This window comes from Rhynchophorus ferrugineus, unplaced genomic scaffold, assembly GCF_030347505.1.
Source record: "Rhynchophorus ferrugineus isolate W39M unplaced genomic scaffold, kcgeb_rfMv2 rfM1, whole genome shotgun sequence".
Taxonomy (NCBI): domain Eukaryota; kingdom Metazoa; phylum Arthropoda; class Insecta; order Coleoptera; family Curculionidae; genus Rhynchophorus; species Rhynchophorus ferrugineus.
Genome location: NW_027472580.1, coordinates 9,081,892 through 9,105,095, shown reverse-complemented (window position 1 = coordinate 9,105,095; position 23,204 = coordinate 9,081,892). Strand labels below are relative to the sequence as shown.

General features: G+C 30.5%; 7 protein-coding genes across 10 annotated transcripts; 4 read left to right on the top strand and 3 right to left on the bottom strand.

Annotated features, from left to right (window-relative positions):
* The first annotated feature begins 328 nt into the window (after positions 1-328).
* LOC143203572 (uncharacterized) lies at positions 329-2,583 on the top strand. Its single transcript, XM_076415780.1, has 9 exons — positions 329-515; positions 575-701; positions 755-947; positions 997-1,237; positions 1,289-1,626; positions 1,677-1,802; positions 1,872-2,087; positions 2,154-2,232; positions 2,287-2,583. The coding sequence occupies exons 1-9, from the start codon at positions 419-421 to the stop codon at positions 2,469-2,471; spliced, it is 1,602 nt and encodes a 533-aa protein (XP_076271895.1). The 5' UTR covers positions 329-418; the 3' UTR covers positions 2,472-2,583.
* A 2,461-nt stretch (positions 2,584-5,044) lies between these two features.
* LOC143203663 (nucleoside diphosphate kinase 6) lies at positions 5,045-5,919 on the top strand. The gene is made up of 3 exons (XM_076415921.1): positions 5,045-5,355; positions 5,403-5,563; positions 5,620-5,919. The coding sequence occupies exons 1-3, from the start codon at positions 5,144-5,146 to the stop codon at positions 5,763-5,765; spliced, it is 519 nt and encodes a 172-aa protein (XP_076272036.1). The 5' UTR covers positions 5,045-5,143; the 3' UTR covers positions 5,766-5,919.
* Positions 5,789-7,313, bottom strand: LOC143203598 (uncharacterized). The gene is made up of 4 exons (XM_076415818.1): positions 6,995-7,313; positions 6,430-6,927; positions 6,140-6,379; positions 5,789-6,080 (listed from the first exon to the last, which is right to left on the bottom strand). Exons 1-4 carry the CDS (start codon positions 7,032-7,034, stop codon positions 5,920-5,922), a joined length of 939 nt encoding a protein of 312 aa, XP_076271933.1. The 5' UTR covers positions 7,035-7,313; the 3' UTR covers positions 5,789-5,919.
* Positions 7,314-7,356: 43 nt separating this feature from the next.
* On the top strand, positions 7,357-7,954 carry LOC143203686 (COX assembly mitochondrial protein homolog). Of its 2 annotated transcripts, XM_076415942.1 has the most exons (3): positions 7,357-7,503; positions 7,563-7,603; positions 7,658-7,954. In XM_076415942.1, exons 1-3 carry the CDS (start codon positions 7,440-7,442, stop codon positions 7,886-7,888), a joined length of 336 nt encoding a protein of 111 aa, XP_076272057.1. In that variant the 5' UTR covers positions 7,357-7,439; the 3' UTR covers positions 7,889-7,954. The 2 variants fall into 2 exon arrangements, with proteins under 2 accessions (XP_076272057.1, XP_076272048.1); XM_076415933.1 differs by having other exon boundaries at positions 7,365-7,503; positions 7,563-7,954.
* On the bottom strand, positions 7,872-8,974 carry Tsen2 (tRNA splicing endonuclease subunit 2). The gene is made up of 3 exons (XM_076415863.1): positions 8,325-8,974; positions 8,120-8,271; positions 7,872-8,067 (listed from the first exon to the last, which is right to left on the bottom strand). The coding sequence occupies exons 1-3, from the start codon at positions 8,938-8,940 to the stop codon at positions 7,945-7,947; spliced, it is 891 nt and encodes a 296-aa protein (XP_076271978.1). The 5' UTR covers positions 8,941-8,974; the 3' UTR covers positions 7,872-7,944.
* Positions 8,975-9,043: 69 nt separating this feature from the next.
* On the top strand, positions 9,044-18,914 carry VhaSFD (V-type proton ATPase subunit VhaSFD). 3 transcript variants are annotated; one of them, XM_076415798.1, is made up of 10 exons: positions 9,044-9,185; positions 9,556-9,637; positions 9,702-9,891; positions 9,953-10,171; positions 12,035-12,145; positions 14,662-14,796; positions 14,858-15,082; positions 15,139-15,273; positions 18,067-18,266; positions 18,355-18,914. In XM_076415798.1, the coding sequence occupies exons 1-10, from the start codon at positions 9,122-9,124 to the stop codon at positions 18,554-18,556; spliced, it is 1,563 nt and encodes a 520-aa protein (XP_076271913.1). In that variant the 5' UTR covers positions 9,044-9,121; the 3' UTR covers positions 18,557-18,914. The 3 variants fall into 3 exon arrangements, with proteins under 3 accessions (XP_076271913.1, XP_076271907.1, XP_076271920.1); XM_076415792.1 differs by lacking the exon at positions 12,035-12,145 and adding an exon at positions 10,649-10,783; XM_076415805.1 differs by lacking the exon at positions 12,035-12,145.
* Positions 18,915-21,779: 2,865 nt separating this feature from the next.
* Positions 21,780-22,861, bottom strand: Dhdds (Dehydrodolichyl diphosphate synthase subunit). The gene has a single exon (XM_076415876.1). The coding sequence runs from the start codon at positions 22,739-22,741 to the stop codon at positions 21,860-21,862; it is 882 nt and encodes a 293-aa protein (XP_076271991.1). The 5' UTR covers positions 22,742-22,861; the 3' UTR covers positions 21,780-21,859.
* Between the last annotated feature and the right edge of the window lie 343 nt (positions 22,862-23,204).

The following is a 23,204-nucleotide window of genomic DNA, read 5'->3' as shown; positions in this document are numbered from 1 at the left end:
GATTCCAAAACAGGATTAAGGAACATTATAGCGTATAGTATTCGAGTTTTTAGCTGTAGCGTTGTGTATCTGGTATATCGTAAAGCATGAGGGATGCTGAGAAAATTGACGACATAATCCGGAAAGATTATTTTGAACATGTTTTGTTACTACACTTAATATTACTGTTTACTATTATTGCTTTGATACATCAAAAAGAAGACTTGTATTAGATATATTTGAAAAATCTCAAAGATTAAGTTCAATTTGCTAATATATAGGCAACAAAATATACGCTACGGGATATTTGAAATGAAAATGTGCAAAATCAAAATAGCCATTAATAACCAGTTTCTATAGTAACAATTAAATAAAACTCCACCTTTCCTGAAAGCACAATTGAGAAATAGCTAATTCAACAATTGTCATAATAGAAATAATGGATTTTTCCAATAATTCTGAATCATTACAGAAAATATGCCAATCAATTGAAGAAAGAGACCACAAAATCATCGAGAATAATGTTAAAATAAAATGTAAGTTAATGACCATAAAATTGCATACGTAATAATTTAAATTTCATACGCTAATCTAGATTACAACAATCTAACCGAGAAACTTACTTCTGAAATTAGCCTAATGAAGAGAAGAACGGAAAAAATTGACGAGGAAATTGCTTTTCATAAAGAGCAAAATAAATATTTTCAACTGATACATGAGAGGTTGTATATATATTTCTATCATATATTTAATATTGATACTTTTGTTTGAACAGTCTTGAAGAAGGTAGCAAGATTATGGAAAAATGCATCACCAATCATCAGACATTTGAAATAATTATGTCAAGATATTCTAAAATTAATGAGTTTGAAGAACAAACAGTTAAAGATGATTTCAATAACATGTATTTAAAAATAAAAAACCAAATGGAAGCTAATTTGTTATTTCAACAGTTAGAAGATAAAAAGGTATTTTTAATGTACTTAATAAATGCGATTTAACAGATGTAATTGTTAGGTTGCTTATCTTAAAGCTGATATTGAACATAGACAAGAAGCAGTTAAAGTTAAGGTGCTGAAGGCAATTATAGCTCAAAAATTAAAAATTCAAAAACAAATATTTTATAATTACTTTGTTGATTTAGCAACAAAATATGTTAAGGAAAAACTGTCAAACAAACAATATCAAAATATTCAAAAGAATATTGTTCAAGAAAATTCTGCCAAACTAAATATTGAAAAACAAATATCTAACATAGGTATAATTAATATATATATAATAGACTAAATATAAACTGGCTTAATTTCAGAAAATATGGTTAGATCAAATAATAATATTGATTTAAATCAAAAAATTAGTGAAATTCTAGAGAAAGATTCTGAAGTTATAATACCACCAAAAATTAGAATTCTTAGTGAACAAATTATTGTACCAGCTTTTCAAGACTATAGTAAAACTCCAAGTATTGAAGTCAAATACAAGAAGACTGACTGGCTCCAGAAATGGAAGAAAAGGCTATTTTCAAAAAACTCAATGAATACATCAAAACTTCAAGATTCTTTTGTGTCTCAACAGAGTAATCAAACCTTTAGTCAAGAACCTGCAGAGATTGAAGATTCTACTAATGAACCGTCTCATCAATATGTAGTACGTAAATAATTTAAAATTTATAAAAAAAATACTAATATCACTTACAGGACAAAGGTAATATAACGTCACAGGACGTGTTAAAACCTCTTATAAGCCAAACTCTTCTTGAGGATATTAAGAAAAATGAGAATGAGAAGAAAGCAAATGTTATTAATACTGTGAGAAATTCACAGGTTTGTAATTACTGTATTAACTATTTACAGTACATGAGATGATTTAATTCAAAATTATTTCATATGCAGACATCAAATATAAAAGACGCCTGTCAGCAAATTTCTCAAACTCAAGTTACGACATCATTACCCCCCTTAAATTCTACAAGTATCAAAGAAAATAAATCTGTGCATTTTAATTTAACATCAGAAAAGGAGGCACCATTCAATTTTCAACCATTGATGATGGACAACAAGTATAGTTCATTTTTCCACAAGCCAACAGAAGGAGCTGAAACTAGCATGGTAATTAAATTTAGTTTGATATTACGATATTATGAATTATTGATATTACTTATTGATTCTTCCAAGGCCTTTGGAAATACAAGTTCTAATGGACTCAACTTATCTCTAATGGATACACATTTGGTTCAAGATAACTTTAAGAATCGTAAGACATTTGATCATTAAATAAATCAGTTTTACATCATGTTACGTTTTACAGTGGACGGTAATATCCAGTTCAGTCCAGAGTATGAATATGAACCATGTACTGAATTAAATCCAAACTTCTTGAATTTCGAGCCCGGCTCAATGCAGCATAGTTTTGAAAAGAATCAAGCTGAAAAACCAACTGAAACTGGTACAAGAATGTTCACATTTGGCTCCAGTTTCAATCCATTTCAGTAAAAGCAAACCAAACCTTTTAACTCATAGGATTACTTGTGGTTTATTTAAAAATAAAGAATTATTTAGTTGTTCTCTTATATTGAAGATACCCATAAATTGATATGAAGCAGTATTCAGTTTTTTACAATCTTCCTAAATACCTGTGAAATTTATTGTTCAAATTCATAAATAAATTATATTTGAAAATGCAATATGTTTCCTCAATATAAATTTATCTTGTTCTTATTAAATACTTAAATATAAAAATACTGATTATAATTCTTCATATACTTTTAACTCCTGGTGGACAAAAAGAAAATCAAAATACAGAGACATTTTCTATGAAATTTAAGAATTAACTATAGAGTTTATGAAATTAGCATCATATATATAGACTATCCAAAGTATTTTAAAAATATACGAAAATATCGATAAACATAAATATTAATATATCTGCACAAAGAATATCCATATTATCAGGATTGTTAAAATGCATATTAAAAAGTTAACAAAAACACAACATAAATATATAGATATCATAGAAAAATATTGATATGTCAAAATTATCGATGTGCACCTATTCCTTCTCATTCTTTATAGAAAGGATGCAAAAAAAAATCGATATATCGATATTTTTTTGGCGGATATATCGATATTTATATATGCAATATTTTTTGGAAATATATTCAAAACAAATTAAATGTAATTTTTAATAAACCTTTAAAATTGGTACTTTATATTAAATGTTTATGAAAATATCACTATTTTTTAAAATATTTAGAAAAATATATATCTATTTAATTTTTTTATTTTATAATTTAATAATTAATATAATATCGATATATTTTTCGAAAAATTTCCTATTTTTTATGCTTATTCCAAAAAGTATATCGATATTTTTTTTCTTCAATATATAACATATTATAAATACTAATATATATATTATATATAGATTATCCGATATACTAAAAAAATATCGAAAATGATATACGATATTTTTTAATATATCACATATGGATATTTTATTCGATGAGAAACCTAATATCATCTACAATTTAAAAAAAAAAACATAAAAAAAACTGGCAACGGCACTGACAACATCGCGTAGAAAATTGACATTTTTGAAGTGTTTTGAGTAGTTGTGTTTTTCTATGTTCTGTTTTCAATTTGATATTGTTGATCGCTATTCAGTGTTTACTAGCTAATAATGCAACGCTCAAAAGTGCACTATCGATATTCATTACTTTTATTATTTGATTTGAAGAAATCTGCGGCCGAAGCCCATCGAATACTTTTAGATACCTATGGTACTGCCGCTCCGTCATATCCCAATTGTCGATATTGGTATCAACGATTTAAAAGTGGTGATTTTGATGTCAATGACAAAGGACGTCCTGGAGGACCAAAAAAATTCGATGACAATTCATTGCAAGACTTATTAGATGAAAACCCAGCTCGAAGTCTCAAAGAACTTTCAAAGAGATTAGCAGTTGACGAATCAACTATTTCCAGGCGTTTACGTGCGATGGGAAAGATCCAGATGGAAGGAAAATGGCTTTCGACAGATGGCACTAAAATTCGGCTTAAATGAATCATGATTAGTTTAAAGTGTGCATGTACATTCCATTGATGTTCCTTTGAAAACTATATGTTATAATTTCTAGGTTGTCTTTGTTGATAAGACATTTTAATTAGAAAATATAAGACTAATCTATTTTGTGGTTCTAATTGACCATTAAATTATCGTTTATTCGTTCATGCTATTATTTATATTTATCTTGGAGTTTTCTTAAAATTTTAAGTTTAATCATATACTTAGTCATTAATATTTATTGTTTTGTTTTCATATATTGTAATAATTGTTAAATTACATGGAAATGATAAAATATCTAATTCTATATATCATGATCAACATATATATATAGATATATAAATATCTGCTACACATCTTTATTTATTCTTTGTTTTGTTAATCATGATATACAGAATTATATTTTATCATTTCCATGTAATTTAACAATTATTACAATATATGAAAACAAAAAAACAATAAATATTAATGATTAAGTATATGATTTAACTTAAAATTGTAAGTATAATAGAATAAAATTACTACAAAATTCCAAGATAAATATAAATAATATCATGAACGAATGAACGATAATTTAATGGTCAATTAGAACCACAAAATAGATTACTGTTATATATATATATATATATATATATATATATATATATATATATATATATTTATTTATATTTATTATTTAGTTGTAAATAATGGGGTTTTGTAATTGGACTTCGATAATTACATTTAGATTAAAAGCAAATTTACCCTATTTGTTTCTTATTTCCCTGTACTTGTTCTTTTTGTTTTCGAATTTCAATTTTAATGTCTGGAATGTTATATTTCAAAGTACTCTTCTTTTTAGTTCTAAATGTTTTATATATAATAAGTTTAGTAAAATAAGTATGTTGCTTTTAAAATAATTTAAATCTAATTTTAAAGAAGCTTTATTTAACATTAAAAGTGATTTTATACCTGAAATTAATTAGTTCTAGTTGTATAATTGGTTGACTATGTTTCGCATAACCTCATTATATTATAAATTAATCAAGCTCAAGATGAAAACAGGTATTTTTTATATATTGAAATTGAACTGACTTTATGTTTTGATCTAGCTCAATTCCCCATGACTGCGTTACAGCTAACACTAGCTATTATCAAACCTCATGTCATTAAAAATCCTTTTTCTCTTGAAGCTATAAGGAACATTATAGTTTCATCAAATTTTAAAGTTGTAAAATCAAAAAGGAAACATATTACACCACATGAAGCCGAAATGTTTTATGAGGAACATATGCACAAGTTCTTTTATAATCGTCTAATAACATTTATGACAAGGTACTGGCAGAATTGAAGAAGTGTATCTGTATTACTTTAAATTTTAGTGGTCCTTCAGATGTTTATATTCTTGCAAAAGAAAATGCCATTAAAGACTGGAGAACTTTAATGGGACCAACGAAGGTCTATAAAGCCCAATTTGAAGCACGTGAATCGATTCGTGGTAAATATGGATTTACTGATACCCGAAATGCTACTCATGGATCAGGTTAGAAAAAAGTATGAGTTATTTGTATTGTTTATGGTATTTTCAATTTTATCCAGATTCACCAGAAACTGCTAAAAGAGAAATAGGAATATTTTTCCCAGAATTTGACTATGAGGGATGGTTTAAAACTGAAGAGCCTAAATTCCATCATAATTTAAAATTAGATAAAATGAATTTTGTACATGTTACAGATAATAGGTAACTAATTATGTCATTCAAAACACATTTTGACTAGGCCTTTCTATTTATTACATAAAATGCAAATATAACAAGCAATCTTGTATTTTTTTCTTTTTAATTATACAATATAAAATCACAGATACATACTCTCCAAAGAAATAAACAATTAATTAAAATCAAGCATTTATTTTAACAAATACTTTTGGTCTTTGAAACACTTTAATACCACCATCTATTCTTTTTAGTTCTTCCTCTATATCCATTTTTCTTTTTTTCATTTTCAATGTATCATTCCTTACTGGCATCATATTTAATTCTTGAATTCTATCAGCATAACCTAAAATGATTGAAAATAACACTTTAAAATTTTTCTTTTAGTAACTTAATAATTATTACTCTGTCTCAACACCCTCAAAGTCTCTTTTCTCTCCTCCTCTGGTAATAACACATGCCCCGGAGGACATTCAGGTTCAGTCTCCTGTGCAACCTCTTCTTTTTTGTCTCTTAGGTATTTCGGTACAACACCTCTTTGGTAGTTTGGTGGTGCATTAGCTATCACCTTAACAGGACTCTGTTTAACAGCTCTTGGCTTAATATTTTGTTTGTTTTCTTTGATGAAATCTTTTTCTTCAGTTGCTATAATAACCATTTAATTTATTTCTACTTAGCAGTTAAAGGAAACTTACTTAAATTTTCCATATTTTCAGTTACACTGTCTATATGATCTCCTTGTCCACCATGTACAGCACCTAAAGTATTTCTTACAATACTGGGGCTTGGATATTTAATAACTCCACTTTCATATAAATGTTCTAAGTCATCTTCCCTTTCAGTTTGCATAGCTCGATGAGTTATTTTGCTACCTTCAACAACACGGACACTAGATATTTCATTCTTTTTCAGAGAACTTCTTGTTTTATTTAATTTTGGTACAGTAGCCAATGCAGAATTTTTAAATGCCTGAGTATTATCCTTCTGTTGACTATTTATCTTGGTAAGAATTGGATTACTTCTATTTAAATTGCTTTCCTTTGATTTTACAGTTTGTGCAATATTTCTAAACTTATCGAGAGGTTTCTCATTTTTCTTTTTTGGTTGTATGACACCAGCTTCCTGTAGTATCCCTTGCATATGTTTAATAGATTTAACATTTTCTTTAATAAAATTTCTTCTATATACAGGTTCTAAAATTGTGGAAAATGGTTTAAAGTTTACAATAAAATAAAAAATACAGCCTTCTTTTGCACTTACTTGGCTCGGGGAAAACACCCCTCAAAGTTGTAGAATGCATATTGATTCATTAATAATAATTAATTTAGAAATATCTCTCCAATTTTTGAATAGCAACTGACATCAAAATTTTTTGTTATTGAACATGACAACAACAATCTGAATTACTTTGCCAACCTATCAAACACCAGTGAAAGTAATATTGCCAATAAACTTGGAAAATATACGTATACACGAGAGTTTCTATATGAACCCCTTTCATTATTTAATGAACATTAATAAAAAAATAAATCGATAATGTTAATTTTAGAACGAACATTTCAAACAAATAAGCGATTTTTCCGTTATGACGCAAAACTCTTCTATTAACACATACATGGCTGTAATACAGAAGAAATTTATTTGAAAAGAAGAGATTTAGCTTCAAGTATCTATAACCCTCATTTATCATTGAGGTTATATAAAAATGTCAGAAAATACAAAATCGACCGTTCTGTCTTCTAAATTAGGAGGTGGGCCCCATGGCGTTGGTAAGATATTATTTTGTTATTATGGAGCCTTGATGTATTTTATACATGCGTAATTTTAGGGGATCCCAATGATAAAAGTCTTAGGAGAGTCGAATTAGATGTAATGATTCCCAAAAAAATGAGAGATATAGCCCGTACTGAAAAATGTTTTCAGGAAGTAGCTGATTTTACTCAGTGTTGTAAAAACAACAATCTTCTAATGGTAGTAAAATGCAGGGCAGAAAATAGCAAACTGAAAGATTGTCTTACCAAGTGGTATAATGATGAGGCTTTTAAGGAACACTGTAAAAATTTATATTTAGAAGAAAGAACGCAATTTAGAAGTACTGGTATTCCACTTAAAAAAAGACTAGAACAGAATACAAGAATTGGTTCAAATATGTAGTTTTATTTATAAAATAATATAGTTTTTCTTATGTATGTTCAACAATAAAAGGAATGTTATATTTCATCCCGTTCTTGAGAAGGAACCCATCTCCTAATCAGTACTTCTTCTATTTCTATATTGCTGAAATCATTGTACTGAACTTGTGATGGCCAATGAATTTTACATATAAGCAACTCCTAGAAGAGAGTCATTTGTATTATATTATTATATAAACACATTTAATTATACCTTTCCAGCAGTTTCACATAGTCTATTAAGTGCTGACAAACTAACATTATCTAGAGAGAGGTCTTCCATTTGATTCTCTAAATTAGAATTGACTATTTGGATTATTACTACATAACTAGCATGATAGAAAGGAGGACCTTGCTTATAAAGCACTGAAAAAGATGCAGTGCTTAAATAAGTTGGTAAAATATATGAAAATACTTACAGAAATCTCCACCAAATTTAATACCAGGCTTTACAACCCATTTTTTTGCTTTATAGTAATAATATACTATATAATTCCTGATGAATGTAGGTTGTGTGTTACTGAATAATTCCCACATATTCTCAACAGTTAAAATATCATTTTTATAAGTAACCTCGAGACAACCAAGGACATTAGTAAGAAAGAAGGCCTCTTCCAAACCCAACCAAACTGTTTCTTTTATATTTGAGTAATCCAATTCAAACTTAGGCTTTAAATTTATGAAATAATTATTATCTTCTTCATCACTATTAGGCACAACAATCACTTTTTCTGCGGGCTGTTTCACATTGGTATGATTAAAATTATCCTTTCTATACTTGAATTGCCTTTCCCTTAAAATCTTACACGTATCACTTTTAGTAAATTGTGGATAACTTCTTGAAAAATTAGCTTTTCCAAAATACCCCATTGAAACTAAGTTTTTCATATCATCCACGTCGCTCACAATAACTGCAAATCCGTTAAAGTTAGCCGAAAATTTCTTAATGGAACCGTCTTTCTTAAATATTATAGGAAGAGGTAATTTTGGACGAAGTTTGCAATGTCGCTTTGCTTTGGGTTCTATTAACTCCATATTGAGGAAAATTCAAATCGTCCGCCGGAATAATATGTTTATCTTTGTTTCACACACGTGATAACTGTCAATGTCATGCCAATGAAGGACTACGTCAATAATCACAAGACTGTATTTTGTGGAAGTGTCCGAAGAGGTGTAACTTACATATTCTTTGGAAGAACTAAAAATTCACTGGACCATGGCTTCGAATTTATCAGGGGCTGACCCTAAAATCAAAGAAATATTGGAAGATGATAAAACTGGTAAGAATTATTTACGGAGCAGAATTACTTCAACTCTTTTTCATTATTTTTACCTTGATCTTTGCGTAATCTTAAAAAGGAACTATATTTAATTCATATTCATACGTCTTTAAGTTATAATTAGCAAATTTTAATTTTGTTCAGATAATAACAAAATATAGGCGTGTATCTTGGGCAGTTTTTCACGTGACTAGCTGTTTTCAAAACTGGTGGCTATTTATTTACTAATCAGTGGTCTCAAAAAGTTTGACATTGCCAAGAAACTTATTTTTGGATCGCGGGTACTAAATTTTTGGCATATTAATATTTTGTGATGTTTGCCCAGCAACTAGACTAAAGAATATTGTTACAATGAAAAATGCTATTTCAGATATGTTAGCTGCTACTAGTGTCTTGCAACAAAAAGCTACTGACATTCGCAATCAGAAAGTAAACTGGCAGTCATACTACCAGTAAGTTTATCTAGCAAAATATATTTTAAGCTGCTTATGCGTTATAACTCTTTGTTCCTTTTAGATCTCGAATGGTTTCTCAAGAGGACTATAATTTTATTGTCGCTTTTGATGTCAATGATAGCCAGAAGAGAGAGGGCTTGCTGAGAAGAGATAGAAACCAATGCGCGCAAACTTTCTTAAATTTATTAGGACATGTTTCAAAAGACCAAACTTTACAATATATTCTGGTTTTAATTGATGACATGCTACAGGTATATTCAAATGATAGTTCTCTATGTCAGATGTTGTAAAGGCTATTCTATTGTGCTACAGGAAGATCGTAGCCGTGTTGAAATCTTTCATGAGTATGCAAACAAGAAAAAGGAGCCTGTTTGGGGTCCTTTCTTGAATTTGCTCAACCGCCAAGATGGTTTTATTACTAATATGACATCAAGAATAATTGCGAAAATTGCTTGTTGGTCTCAGACACCTATGGACAGGTCTGATCTACACTTTTACTTGACCTGGTTAAAAGACCAACTGAAGTCCCAAGTAAGTGTTCTCTTTTAAATTATATTGCATGCTTTTTGCATAGTAAATAATTACAAATTTAATTATATCAAAGATACCTGTATAGGACATTATTAAAAAAATAATATAATTGCACTTTTCGAGTAAAAAACACATTGCATCTAACATGGATATTATTAATTTTGCTTTTGGAATGTAACAATGCTTTTTTGCTTGCTTTGTGCTATGATAACTTATACAAATAGTGGCAACTAAAACTCATGTACAGCTGTTCATTAAAGAGTTTTGTTATACAGTATAATAATTGTTTGTGGTAAAATTTAGAACTATGATTTAGCTGCTATTTGTTTTAAAACTCTTTACTGAACAACCCAGATCTTTCCAATAACTCATCAATTAACCCCAATCAACTTTTTCTTCTCCTTTCTTTCTTTCTCTCACAAAGCTTCCCAATGATCTGATGCTCTTTTTCCCAAAAATATTATCCTAATCCTTTAGGAGCATAAAAACAAGATACAACGTGTCAAAGTTGTGCCGAAAAAAGAACTGAAAGGTTGCTACAATATAATTTCTGGAGCAAACTCAATTTTGTTCGGCATGTCGCTGGCCGACGCTGCCAGTCTAGCTCAAGAGGTAAAACGCCTCAAATAGTTTGGGGGTAAAGTTTGCTGTTGTGTGAATGTCACAGTTCAGTGGATTCATTAATACACTAAAAGTAAATCATTAGTTGGTGTTTATGTGATAGAATGTTTGAACTGATATTAGCTGTTTACTAACGATATTGTTCACATAGTACCCACGCTAGACAGTATCAGAACAAAGTGGCTCAATACATATAATATATATGTCATGTTAATATTAAAATTTTGTGTATACCACACAGTGTCATATTTCATTTTCAGAATTTTTAATAATATACTAATTAACACATTAGTAGTGTTGAGAATGATATAATCGAAATATATCGTGTACAAGCAAATATTTCAAACAATATTGTAAAAAGGCAATATTATAATTAAATATGCGGTTTTTATCGTACAAAAATGTATAATAAAAATATGAGGAATCAAGGTATTGTGAGACCAGAAATACTGATTAGCCAATGAAAGTAGTGTATCATGGACAAGTGATAATCAAACGGGGCAATGCCTGGGGAATAAAACTGCTATGATGGGGTGAACCATTTAGGCGTTTCCACATAGCTTTTCACCGATTTTGGAACGTATGATTTCGTAATCACGTTACAAAATCAATCTGACTCACCCAGCGTAGTCGCCAGACATAGCGCTTCTTGATGAGGCATTTGTTCAGCTCAATGAAACAAGGCTTGACACATGATTTCGAAATACTGGAGTAGTTTTAAACAGGATCGATGATCTGTCAAACCAATGTCGTTCTTTCAACACGGTATTACAATGTTATCAAAGAGGCGGGAGAAAGTTGTAGAAAAATAATCGTAAATAATTTAATTAATTTTAATACTAATTATATTGATATTCTGTACCAATTTTTCTCAATAAATGCCCTTTTAAAATTAAATAATGACCAGAACACACTCAATCATTATAATACCAATAATACGATTCTGATTATTTCGGTTATATCATTTTTGCCTAACATTACAAATGAAAACTGTTTCCTGTCACTTATTTTTGCGCCCCGTGCAAAAAGAATCGACTAGCTGATGGAATCTGCCATGTCCCTTATTCGTTTTCGCCAATCTAAAATACCTCATTACGATGTCACATTTGACGTGTTATATCTATCAAGGTTGTGTGATGGTTACGCATTAGGGTTGCGGATCAGTGTATGTCAAAGCGTTACAGTTACAGTAACAGGTTATATGTATGAACATGATTTACCTTGTCATCGGTTGGTTTCTAGTTTGACGCTTTAGAATCCACAGCGCCATCTAGTCCTCGTGCTGGTGATAGGACAGAGATATACACGGAGAGAGGTTTTGATGAGCCAGGGTTGTCAGATGGGGAAATATCGGTATACACAACACATTTTTTTTTAATTCGACAGTGATACCTGATTTTGGATAATGCTGATTGGTTCTATTAAGTTTTAAACAAAATTAGAGTAGCTAACGTCCAATAGAGGTGTCGTTGTTCTTTAAATTAAGACCATACAAGTATACACAAACATACTCGTATATATTTCATTCTCCCAAGATCTTTGGTTTATGACCTTAGTTTCTTAATAGACATGATGACTCATTTTGAAAAAATTTCTTAAAAATATATTATTTCTACAAGAATCTGTCTAAATACGAATATAAATATATTTTCAAAAACCTGTTAATCATATATAATGAGCTAAATACATATTTTTTCATATATACTGATTCTTGGTTACTGTCATCATGTGTATTAGTTTTGAACGAAATGTATACTTAATTAGGTTATATGTTTAGATATGTTAGGACAAATTTAGAAAAATGCATGCTGTTGATTATTGTCAAAAGATTTTGTTCGTTGAAATGGATTGTTACGGGTTTTGTAAACATCTGTTTATATTTGTAGAGGGCCTTGGATCGGTTCATACTGCAGATTTCACCAGTTGACATCTTATATAGGCATTTGATCTTAAAACGTGCCGCTGAACACATTAATTCAGAATGTGTTCATTATCGATTTTTATTGTTCACATTTAAGATCAAATTCTTAACTAATGGTTATATCTTTATTGCATGATTATTTTACTATAATATACAGAGTTAAGTTTAAGAAATTTAACTGGTAAGTTATTACTGCTCTTAATGCTTAACTGTTAGCTAAGAGTGCGATGTATCACTAGATTTGTCTAAATAGTTCAGAAATAATTGAGGAGAAACTGGACTGTTTTACTACACGTTTAACATTATTTACATAATACAAAAGGGGTTTTATTTCTACACTATAAAATATAAAATAGAAAACATATTAATTTTTATTTTTTTATCTCTCTTTAATCTCTAGAACTCTCTTTTTATCTCTCTATCTCTCTTTTTATCTATTTTTAATCTCTAGAATCAATGTTTTTGTAAAGAGTCACTTCTTAAGGGCCTAGTTCTGGGACATCCCCGAATGCGCACGTGCAACGTTGCCAGCTGTTTAAACTAATATGTATATTTAAAGAATAAATTATCTTGAATTCACAAGTTAACCTAATATTATAGAACCCAATATTTCTGTTGAGACCCAAATTAAAATGTTTTTATGTATTTTTCGCCCCCTATAATATAAAAAAAGTAATATGAAGAACCTTTTATAAACATCTTTCATTTTAAAATAATTTTGAAAAGAAAAAAGAGAAAATAAAACATGTAATCATTTATCAATATATAAACACTACAAGTTATAGTTTTCGTAATTTATTCCTATACTTGAAGAGTATAATAGATGTTGTGGAATTCACAAATTAACCTAAAAGCTCACTTGAAACTCAAGTTCAAATTTAACTAAGCTTATTGTCTATTATTTTAAATTTATATATTATGTGTTTTATAAACGTATTTAATTTTAAAAGGAAAAAGAGAAATTAAAACAATATGTAAGTTAACAAATATTATTTATTTGTCAATATATAAACACACTAGCATAAATTTTATTTTATCTTACACAGCACTAAAACATACATTGTTCCTTCATCGAATAATTAATTCAATAAAAGCAATGATCAAATATATATGTATTAAACCTGTGTGTAGAATATACAGATATGTATTCATGGCCACTACATAAATTAGTTCATGTTTCATCCAATATAGCATCTATTTGAATTTTAGCATTTTAATCTGGTTTTAATAAAATTCACCTCTCACTATTATGAATTCCTGATTGATTACGTTATGTGTGAATTTTAAATAGATCAATAGGTTTAGGTAGGAATTAAGCTAAATTGTGTGTACTTAGTAGAATATAAAATACGTGTAGAGGAGGTTAAATAAGGCTTTTGTTTATTTTTATTCAGTTATTACAACGATTATTATGTACATATTTTATTTTGAAACGATTTTTTTACCTTTAAAACTCTAAGCTTGATTATTTTAAAATTTTTAATGAGTTCCTTGTTTATTTTTTGAAGTCGCTTCAATTTTTTTGTTAAAAATATTTTATAATCAAAATATGAAGAACACTACAAGAACAAACTATAAACAATTTTTAACCTTACAAAACAGAGCTTCTACCAAAGCCAGGGCCGGACAATAACTGCTGTAGTACGTTGAATTCAACCTCTGTATTGCTTGTAAATGGCAACGTCGCACAATCAGGCGGAAACTACCGAAGTTTACCGTTGGAGTACGGTTGGGATTCTCCAGAACTAGTCACTACTAGCCACTTCTAATTGTTTTTTCGTCGATAGACTTTAGAAATCTAGAGAGATATGCGATGGTATATTGTTATGCTTTTAATTCTTTATTGGAAATTTTTCGGGGGACGCTAATTTTTATTTTAATGTAATCTCGCACTCTTAGCATAAATTGGTTGTGATGTAATTCTAATTTTTTCCATTTCCCCCTTTAGAACAACGAATATATCCAATCGGTTGCGCGTTGCCTCCAGATGATGCTGCGTATTGACGAGTACCGTTTCGCTTTCGTTTCAGTAGATGGTATTTCTACCCTTCTTTCAGTACTAGCTGGACGTGTAAATTTCCAGGTACGTATGTCGCCAGCGAATTAAAAACCTTTAAAATTAAATCATTGATTTATCCGTCTAGGTGCAATATCAGTTGATATTCTGCTTGTGGGTGCTCACCTTCAATCCTCTCTTGGCCGAAAAAATGAACAAATTCAACGTGATTCCCATTCTCGCTGATATTGTGAGCGACTCGGTGAAGGAAAAGGTCACCAGAATTATCTTGGCGGTGTTCAGGAATTTGATTGAAAAGCCAGAGGATCATCAAGTAGCCAAGGAACACTGCATCGCTATGGTACAGAGCAAGGTATAAGAATGCATTTCAGAAGAAAAAAGAACGCTATCGAGTATTGTTTATTTCAGGTGTTGAAACAATTGCAAATCTTGGAACAGCGTAAATTCGACGATGAAGATATCGTAGCCGACGTTGATTTCCTTTCTGAAAAATTACATTCATCTGTACAGGATCTTAGTTCATTTGACGAGTACGCTACTGAGGTATGTAGTTATTGATGTATTTTGAGCAGCGATATCTATCGGTGAAAGTGCGAACTATCAATGTAAACAACTGTTAAACAACATAACCCAACTGTTAATTTCGATGATTTTCATATTTTCCAAAAATATATTTTAAAGTTCCCTTTTTAGCAACGAGGGTTTATCTGGACCGGACCCAGAGTTTAACGTGGGCTCCGAATCACGCTCCATTAAGCATTAAGAGACCATCCCAGAAGACATCCGGTCTTACCCAGCCTGGTTACTGGCGTGATTGGGACGCTTATTCCTTATCGGTTTTTGCACTGTTGCTTATAAAGACATTTACAATTATAATCACAAACATAAAGTACATCCATGTTCCAGCAGAATTCGAAATCGCGACTGTCGCAACAAGAGGACTGTTCTGTTTTGACATTTTGCTACATAATATAACATTTTTCCACTTAGTATTGTTGAGCTATTCAATGTATATAGACGCTAATGCGTCACCGGCATTCCATGACTCATGGAGTGCTGTGAAGAAATTCTAAAACAATGAGTGGCTGAAAATGATCATTTTGAATCTTGACACGGTTTCATTATTTGTCATACAAAAAGTTTTATGTGGTGTGTGATAAAACTATCACAATTCCAAGCACAAGAAGTCATGGCATAAAGTCTTACAGTGCATATGATGGAATCAACCAGATGTATTCTATGATAATCTATGTAACTGTATTGGATCAACGTCGATGAACAAATGGAACGACGTATTATAAAAGAGACCAGCAATAACGAGTAACAGACACAAAGTCATCCTCTGGCATAATAAGGCTCAGCAACACATTACGAGATTTGTGAAATTCTGCCCTATTCACCAGACATAGTGTCTTCATATTACTTCTTGTTGGGATGTTGATTGCACATTAATTTTACTGAAATACTTAATCGGTGAACAGAAAACATCCTTATCATAGTAACTAGTAGAGCAGGTAGAGCTTTTAAATTCTTTAAAACGACACAGTGTGGTTTGCACGCCTTAAGCTGATGTTGGAAGGTACCTGAATTATTTTATTGATCAGAGACATACAAGGAAATCTTAAATTTAATTTGCTCAGGTACTATTTTAACATATAACTTACAAAGAATTCAATTTTCAATTATAAATTTGTTATAAGAATATAGTCATGCAAGGAAAAACATTCTAAAAATTGGAATTTTATTTATGCAGCCAGTCAGAATATAATGGTTAAGAACATTTACCAAATAATTAAAGATTTTACGCAGAAAAACATAGTTTACAAGTATAGAATCAATACATTTCAAACTTTGAAGATCCATGAAAAATATGATCTTATTAGATATTAACAGGTCAATTGAAAAGGCCTACCAAAGTAAAACACTTTTTTTAACAAAATTAGTTTTTTTATTCAACATAATTCCCTTCAAGAGAGATACACTGATTATAGCAACCCTCCAACTTTTCAATACCATTTTTGTAGTACTATTTGTCCTTAGCTTCAAAATAGGCCTTAGTTTCGGCGATCACCTCTTCATTCGACGAAAATTTCTTCCCAGCGAGCATTCTCTTGAGATCTGGGAACAGAAAATAGTCGCTGAGGGGCAGATCTGGAGAATACGGTGGACGAGGAAGCAATTCGAAATCCAAAGTAGTCAAAGAAAATTATTCCATGCGCATCCTAAAATACAGACGCCATAACCTTGCCAGCCGACTGTTGCGTTTTCCCACATTTTGGAGTGGTTTCATCGTGTGCAGTCCACTTGGATGACTGTTGATTGGACTTCGGAGTGAAATGATAGAACCATGCTTCATCCATTGTTACGGATCGACGCAAAAACTCGGGTTTATTACGCTTGATCATCTTCAAACACTGCTCCGAATCATCAACTCGTTGCACAGAGCTTTCTCATACCCAAATATTCGTGAATGATATGATGTACACGTGCTGTTGATATCTTTAGAGTGTCTGCTATTTCATTCAATTTCAATTTACTGTCATTCAAAATCATTTTGTGGACTTTTTGAATGTTTTCGTCGGTAACAACCTCTTTTGGGCGTCCACTGCGTTCACCGTTTTCGGTGCTCATTTAACCACGTCAAAACTTAGCATACCAATCCTTGATGGTTGATTTTCCTGGAGCAGTGTCCGGAAACTCGGTATCAAGCCAAGTTTTTGCTTCAACTGTATTTTCCCTTCAAAAAGCAATATTTTATCAACACGCGAAATTCCTTTTTATCCATTTTTTCACAATATACGTTCACAGCCAACGCCGTCAATGTGTGCAATACGAGGGGTGTTCAAAAAATAAGGGACATATATTTGTTAGAAAAAAAACATTATTCATCTAATTTATCACTTTCAAAGTTTGCATATATGTCAGAATTTCATTCAACAATCAAACGGGACGATGTCTAGCGAATATGGACGCTGGGTTGTACATTGTTATGCTTGGCTAAAACTAAAGCTATAAAGAGAACCTTTGATTTTTAATATGCTTTTCTGCCTTCATTGGCTCTCACTTTGGGAACAGTATTGCTGAAAAGTTATGAATACTTTCTGCTCATGCTTGCTAATTGCTAACGGCAATAAATAAATTTATATAAAAAAGACAGATTGGGAAATTTCAATATCCCAACACATTTTGAACACACCTCGTGTATCAATACTCATGGCTAATACAATACAACAAAAAAACATAGGCAATAATTATTACTCTTTTAAAACAGAAACATAGTATATAGCCGGTAGAAATAATTTACCAGCTAGAAATAAATACGAATTCTTGTTGCAGGTTAAATCAGGACGTCTGGAATGGTCACCGGTACATAAAAGCAAGTTTTGGCGTGAAAACGCTCAAAGGCTCAACGAAAAGAATTACGAATTGTTACGCATCCTCATCCATCTTCTGGAAACCAGTAAGGATCCCTTGGTACTCAGCGTAGCCAGTTTTGATATTGGAGAATATGTTAGGCATTATCCCCGTGGAAAAAAGTATGTGATTGTGTGAACTGGAAAGTTCTGATTTGCGCAAAAAACTGAATTACCTGGATAACTAAATTTTATGCGTGTTTAATTTCAGTATAATCGAACAACTGGGCGGGAAACAACTCGTTATGCAACTGTTGGCTCATGAGGATCCTAATGTGCGCTACGAAGCTTTGTTGGCTGTTCAAAAACTGATGGTTCACAACTGGGAATATCTAGGCCGTCAATTAGAACAAGAAGCGGGTGCTGAAAAAAGCGTAGGAAAGGGGGCTGCTCCAGTAGCAGGCAAAGCGTAATTTCCTAGCCGGGTTGCAAATGTATTTTATTGTCATACTAAGCAGTATTTCTGTTTTTATAGATTTTTAAGGGCCTGTGAATCATCCGATTCAACCGTTACTTGGTTGAAATAGTTGTACATACAGTTTCTTTCAAAAATTCTGCAGCTTAAAAAAAATTGAACGATCCGCTGTGGTTCTTTTTGTATGTATAAAATTAACATTCCCGTATATCTGCTAAAAGCTGTAATTTTACCATGTATATACATATGTTCATTATGAATGAACAAGTCATTATTAACTAAATTTGAAAATATCTATGGACGAACCTTTATTATCACATTATTGTAGTGAAAAATATATATAATAGTTGTTGAAATACGTTTTATTTACCCACCATATAATCCATATTGATACTATAATATTAAATGATCAATTAGATGCTTGCAGGTATTATAATCATTTTTTCATTTTAAAAAGGTAAAAATTTGTTGAGAAAAATTGATATATGATAATCCGTGTCTTAAGATCGACTTTTTCATTACTTTGAAACCTTGTGTCAGCTAAGACGTGCCGCATCAATCTGAACAAGTGTTAATCAGAAAGCGCTATATCTGGTGAGTATGCTGTGTGCAGTAAAAACCTGAGCAATGACAAGAACGAAGCTCGGTCTCTTAGCTGTTTAAGGCTACATTTTGCAACTGATCATTGATTTTTGCACCAATAATATTAATATGTTATAAAAAACAACCAAATTAAAATTATTTTCTTTATGTAGAGCTCTGGTGAGTATGCTGTGTGCAGTAAAAACCTGAGCAATGACAAGAACGAAGCTCGGTCTCCTAGCTGTTTAAGGGTACATTTTGCAACTGATCATTGATTTTTGCACCAATAATATTAATATGTTATAAAAAACAACCAAATTAAAATTATTTTCTTTATGTAGAGCTCTGGTGAGTATGCTGTGTGAAGTAAAAACCTGAGCAATGACAAGAACGAAGCTCGGTCTCCTAGCTGTTTAAGGGTACATTTTGCAACTGATCATTGATTTTTGCACCAATAATGTTAATATGTTATAAAAAACAACCAAATTAAAATTATTTTCTTTATGTAGAGCTCTGGTGAGTATGCTGTGTGCAGTAAAAACCTGAGCAATGACAAGAACGAAGCTCGGTCTCTTAGCTGTTTAAGGCTACATTTTGCAACTGATCATTGATTTTTGCACCAATAATATTAATATGTTATAAAAAACAACCAAATTAAAATTATTTTCTTTATGTAGAGCTCTGGTGAGTATGCTGTGTGCAGTAAAAACCTGAGCAATGACAAGAACGAAGCTCGGTCTCCTAGCTGTTTAAGGGTACATTTTGCAACTGATCATTGATTTTTGCACCAATAATATTAATATGTTATAAAAAACAACCAAACTAAAATTATTTTCTTTATGTAGAGCTCTGGTGAGTATGCTGTGTGCAGTAAAAACCGGAGCAATGACAAGAATGAAACTCGGTCTTCTAGCTGTTTAAGGCTACATTTTGCAACTGATCATTGATTTTTGCACCAATAATATTAATATGTTATAAAAAACAACCATATTAAAATTATTTTCTTTACGTAGAGCTCTAGCAACAAGTACTCCACTTTGAAAGTTAATTAAGAAAACTCTGTACACTGTACATTTATACTATGCTCCTCCTTAGCATATGAGCCTCCAGCTGTCAAGTAATTAGCAGAAAAAACATTCCAAAATGTAATTACAGATATTCCCTTTGCCAGAGACAGAGTGGGCTGTGTATTAGCCAAGAATTTTGTTTTTATCTGCAAAAACAATAATGATGTTTAGTGAACAAAGTATATCTATCTATACTTTGTTCACTAAACATCATTATATTTTCAGAATACAAAATAAATAGTTGTGACAAATGTTTTAAATTTTGTTAAATAACCATTTTAAGTCGTACTGCTATTTGTTTTTCATTTTGAAAAAAAAATTTAATGGTAATTATCATAAAAAAACATTTAAACTGTAAATTGTGACATCTAGCACAATTAATGAAACAAGTATTATTGCAAGAATTCTGAAGTAGTGTTAATAGATATTCCAAGAGCTCAAAAAACAGTTGTTGAATGCGCACAAAAAATTGTAAAAGCTTCTAAATTTGAATAAGTCACAAGATAGAAAAATATATAATCATTGTTCTTCTGTTTAGAATCGTAATAAAAGAAAATTAACTTTTACTCATCAACCATTAGAGAAATAACAAAATATACATAAACAAAAACTTATGATGAATTTTTCAATGATGGTTAAGGCTAAGAACAACCTACTTATGTGGTTAAACATATTCTTCCAAAATGTGCGCCCTTTTAAAAAATATTTACTTTAATATACATGTTATTAGATTATATTTTTTGTTATGAAAATAGAGACAACTAAATAGTTATTTGATATTCGTCATATATATTTTTATGTATTTTAAGTCTCCTTTTTAATAACCAGAGTTTATCTGAACTGGACTTACTGTTTAACGTGGGCTTCGAACCACGGTCCTCGGCTGGTACCGACCGGCGAGTGACCAGCTTATGATCATCCCAGAGGACATCCGGTCTTACCCAGCCTGGTTACTGGCATGACTGAGTTCATTTCCGCTGTCCGATTTTGGACTCTTGTCTAAGGACAATCACAAACATAAATTTACGTCAATTTCAATAAATAAAAAATATCTTTCCTAGATAAGACAATGTAGATATTTCTAAAAATTTAACGCAATGATTATGATAAAACTTTGTTTTTTAAAAAGTTTACTATTATATATTGGCTTTTCGACTAAAAATACTGTTTTTGAAGTAATACATTATCTTAAAAATTCTAATGATTTTTATAATTTCATTCAGATTCTTGTTTAAATGTTTTTGAATCTATGAACAATAAAATTAAATAAAAAGACAGTAAAGTATCACCTAATAATCAATATTTTTCTAAAGGTAAAAAATGATTTTAATGTATCACCTATTCCCCTTGGACATAATATAATTAAATAATAAAATTACACAGGTTTTTTGATTTATCAAAGTGACATTTCATTAAATAATGTAGACATTTTTGTAAATTGGACTTTAACCATTTTGCTACACTTTAGATTTCTTATAATTTCAATATGGAATATGATAAGCTTTATTACAATACACTCTTTTGGTAAGATATATTTGGTTGACCACTTGTTATAAAGAAAAACACAGTACATACATGTATTTAATCCATTTAATTTAATAACAAACATTTATAACAACTTTGGAATGTTTAAAATAATATCTCATTAAATTTCACATACCAGCATAAATTTCTAGCTGTCTTAATCTTTTTAATTGAAGATTATTTAGAAATGATTCCACCCTAGCATTTTCACTACACTTTGGTTTAAATCTGTCTTTTTCAAATGTAACCATGGCATTGTACTGTCTTTGGTATTTAAAAATAGCTGCTAATAAATGCCAAATTGAAAACTCTGGCCACAACACTTCTGTGAAATATACCTGAGTATTACTTATTTGCCACAGCAAAAAATCACTAAGTCTAACTTCTCCGGATGTTCTTATTAATAAATCTGGATTTGGGCTTAAGTTTGTATATAAACAGTTCGATATAAGATCTTCATCAATGTCTTCTTTGACAATATCACCATTTTTCACTCCTTCTACAATTGTTTGTATACTGTGTGTCATTTCTTCTCTTGAGGTATAAGCAAAGGCTACATTTAATATAGCCTTGTTATTGTCTTTAGTCAGAATCATTGCTTTAGCAATAAGCTTCCTAATGTCTTCAGGTAACAAGGAAAGATTTCCAATTACTCTAATACAAATACCATTTTCCATTAATTTGTCTTTTTCTTCAAAAAGTTTGGTGAATTTACTTCTTGCTAATTCCATTAGAGCATCCACTTCCTCTTTACTTCTCTTGAAATTTTCAATACTAAAAGCGTATACAGTTACTTCTTTTATATTCAATTCCAAGCACCATCTCAAACATTCTGACAACTTTTCAAAGCCCCTGGAATGCCCAACGGCTTTGTCAATTTGCTTCTTTTTGGCATATCTGCGATTTCCATCCATTATAAACGCAATATGACGTGGGACCGGTCCACATGCTAGAATATTTGAACAAAATCTTTGAACTGGCGTTAATGAGTTCTCTGCTATCCAAGGCATTTTTAACCAAAAATATTTAAATATCTAACCTCTTGAAGTACACGTCAGAATCACGATCCTTATCACATGTCATCGCTACCGTTTACAATCTACTTAATTTCTTGGTAGTTCTTTAACTTATAGCAACATGAAATTATAATATACTTAATTTAATAATTGTACCCAATTGTGTTTAATATTCTTGTAAAATCTATGTAACAATAACCATCTAGTTGTTTTATGAACAAGAAAAAATATTAAATTATATTGTTTAAGTAAATTAGTGATGCAGAAAAAAATCGATATATCCTTATGTTCTGAAAAAAATATCCATGTTTTTCTAGGTGATTCCGATATTTTTTTAGCCGATACTTTATCAAAATAAATTGGTGAATTTTGGTTTGGTGGTTTTTTGGCTAATATGTCACTATTTTTAGTTTTGCTTAAAAATATATATAGATATAGTTTTTGTAAGATATCGATA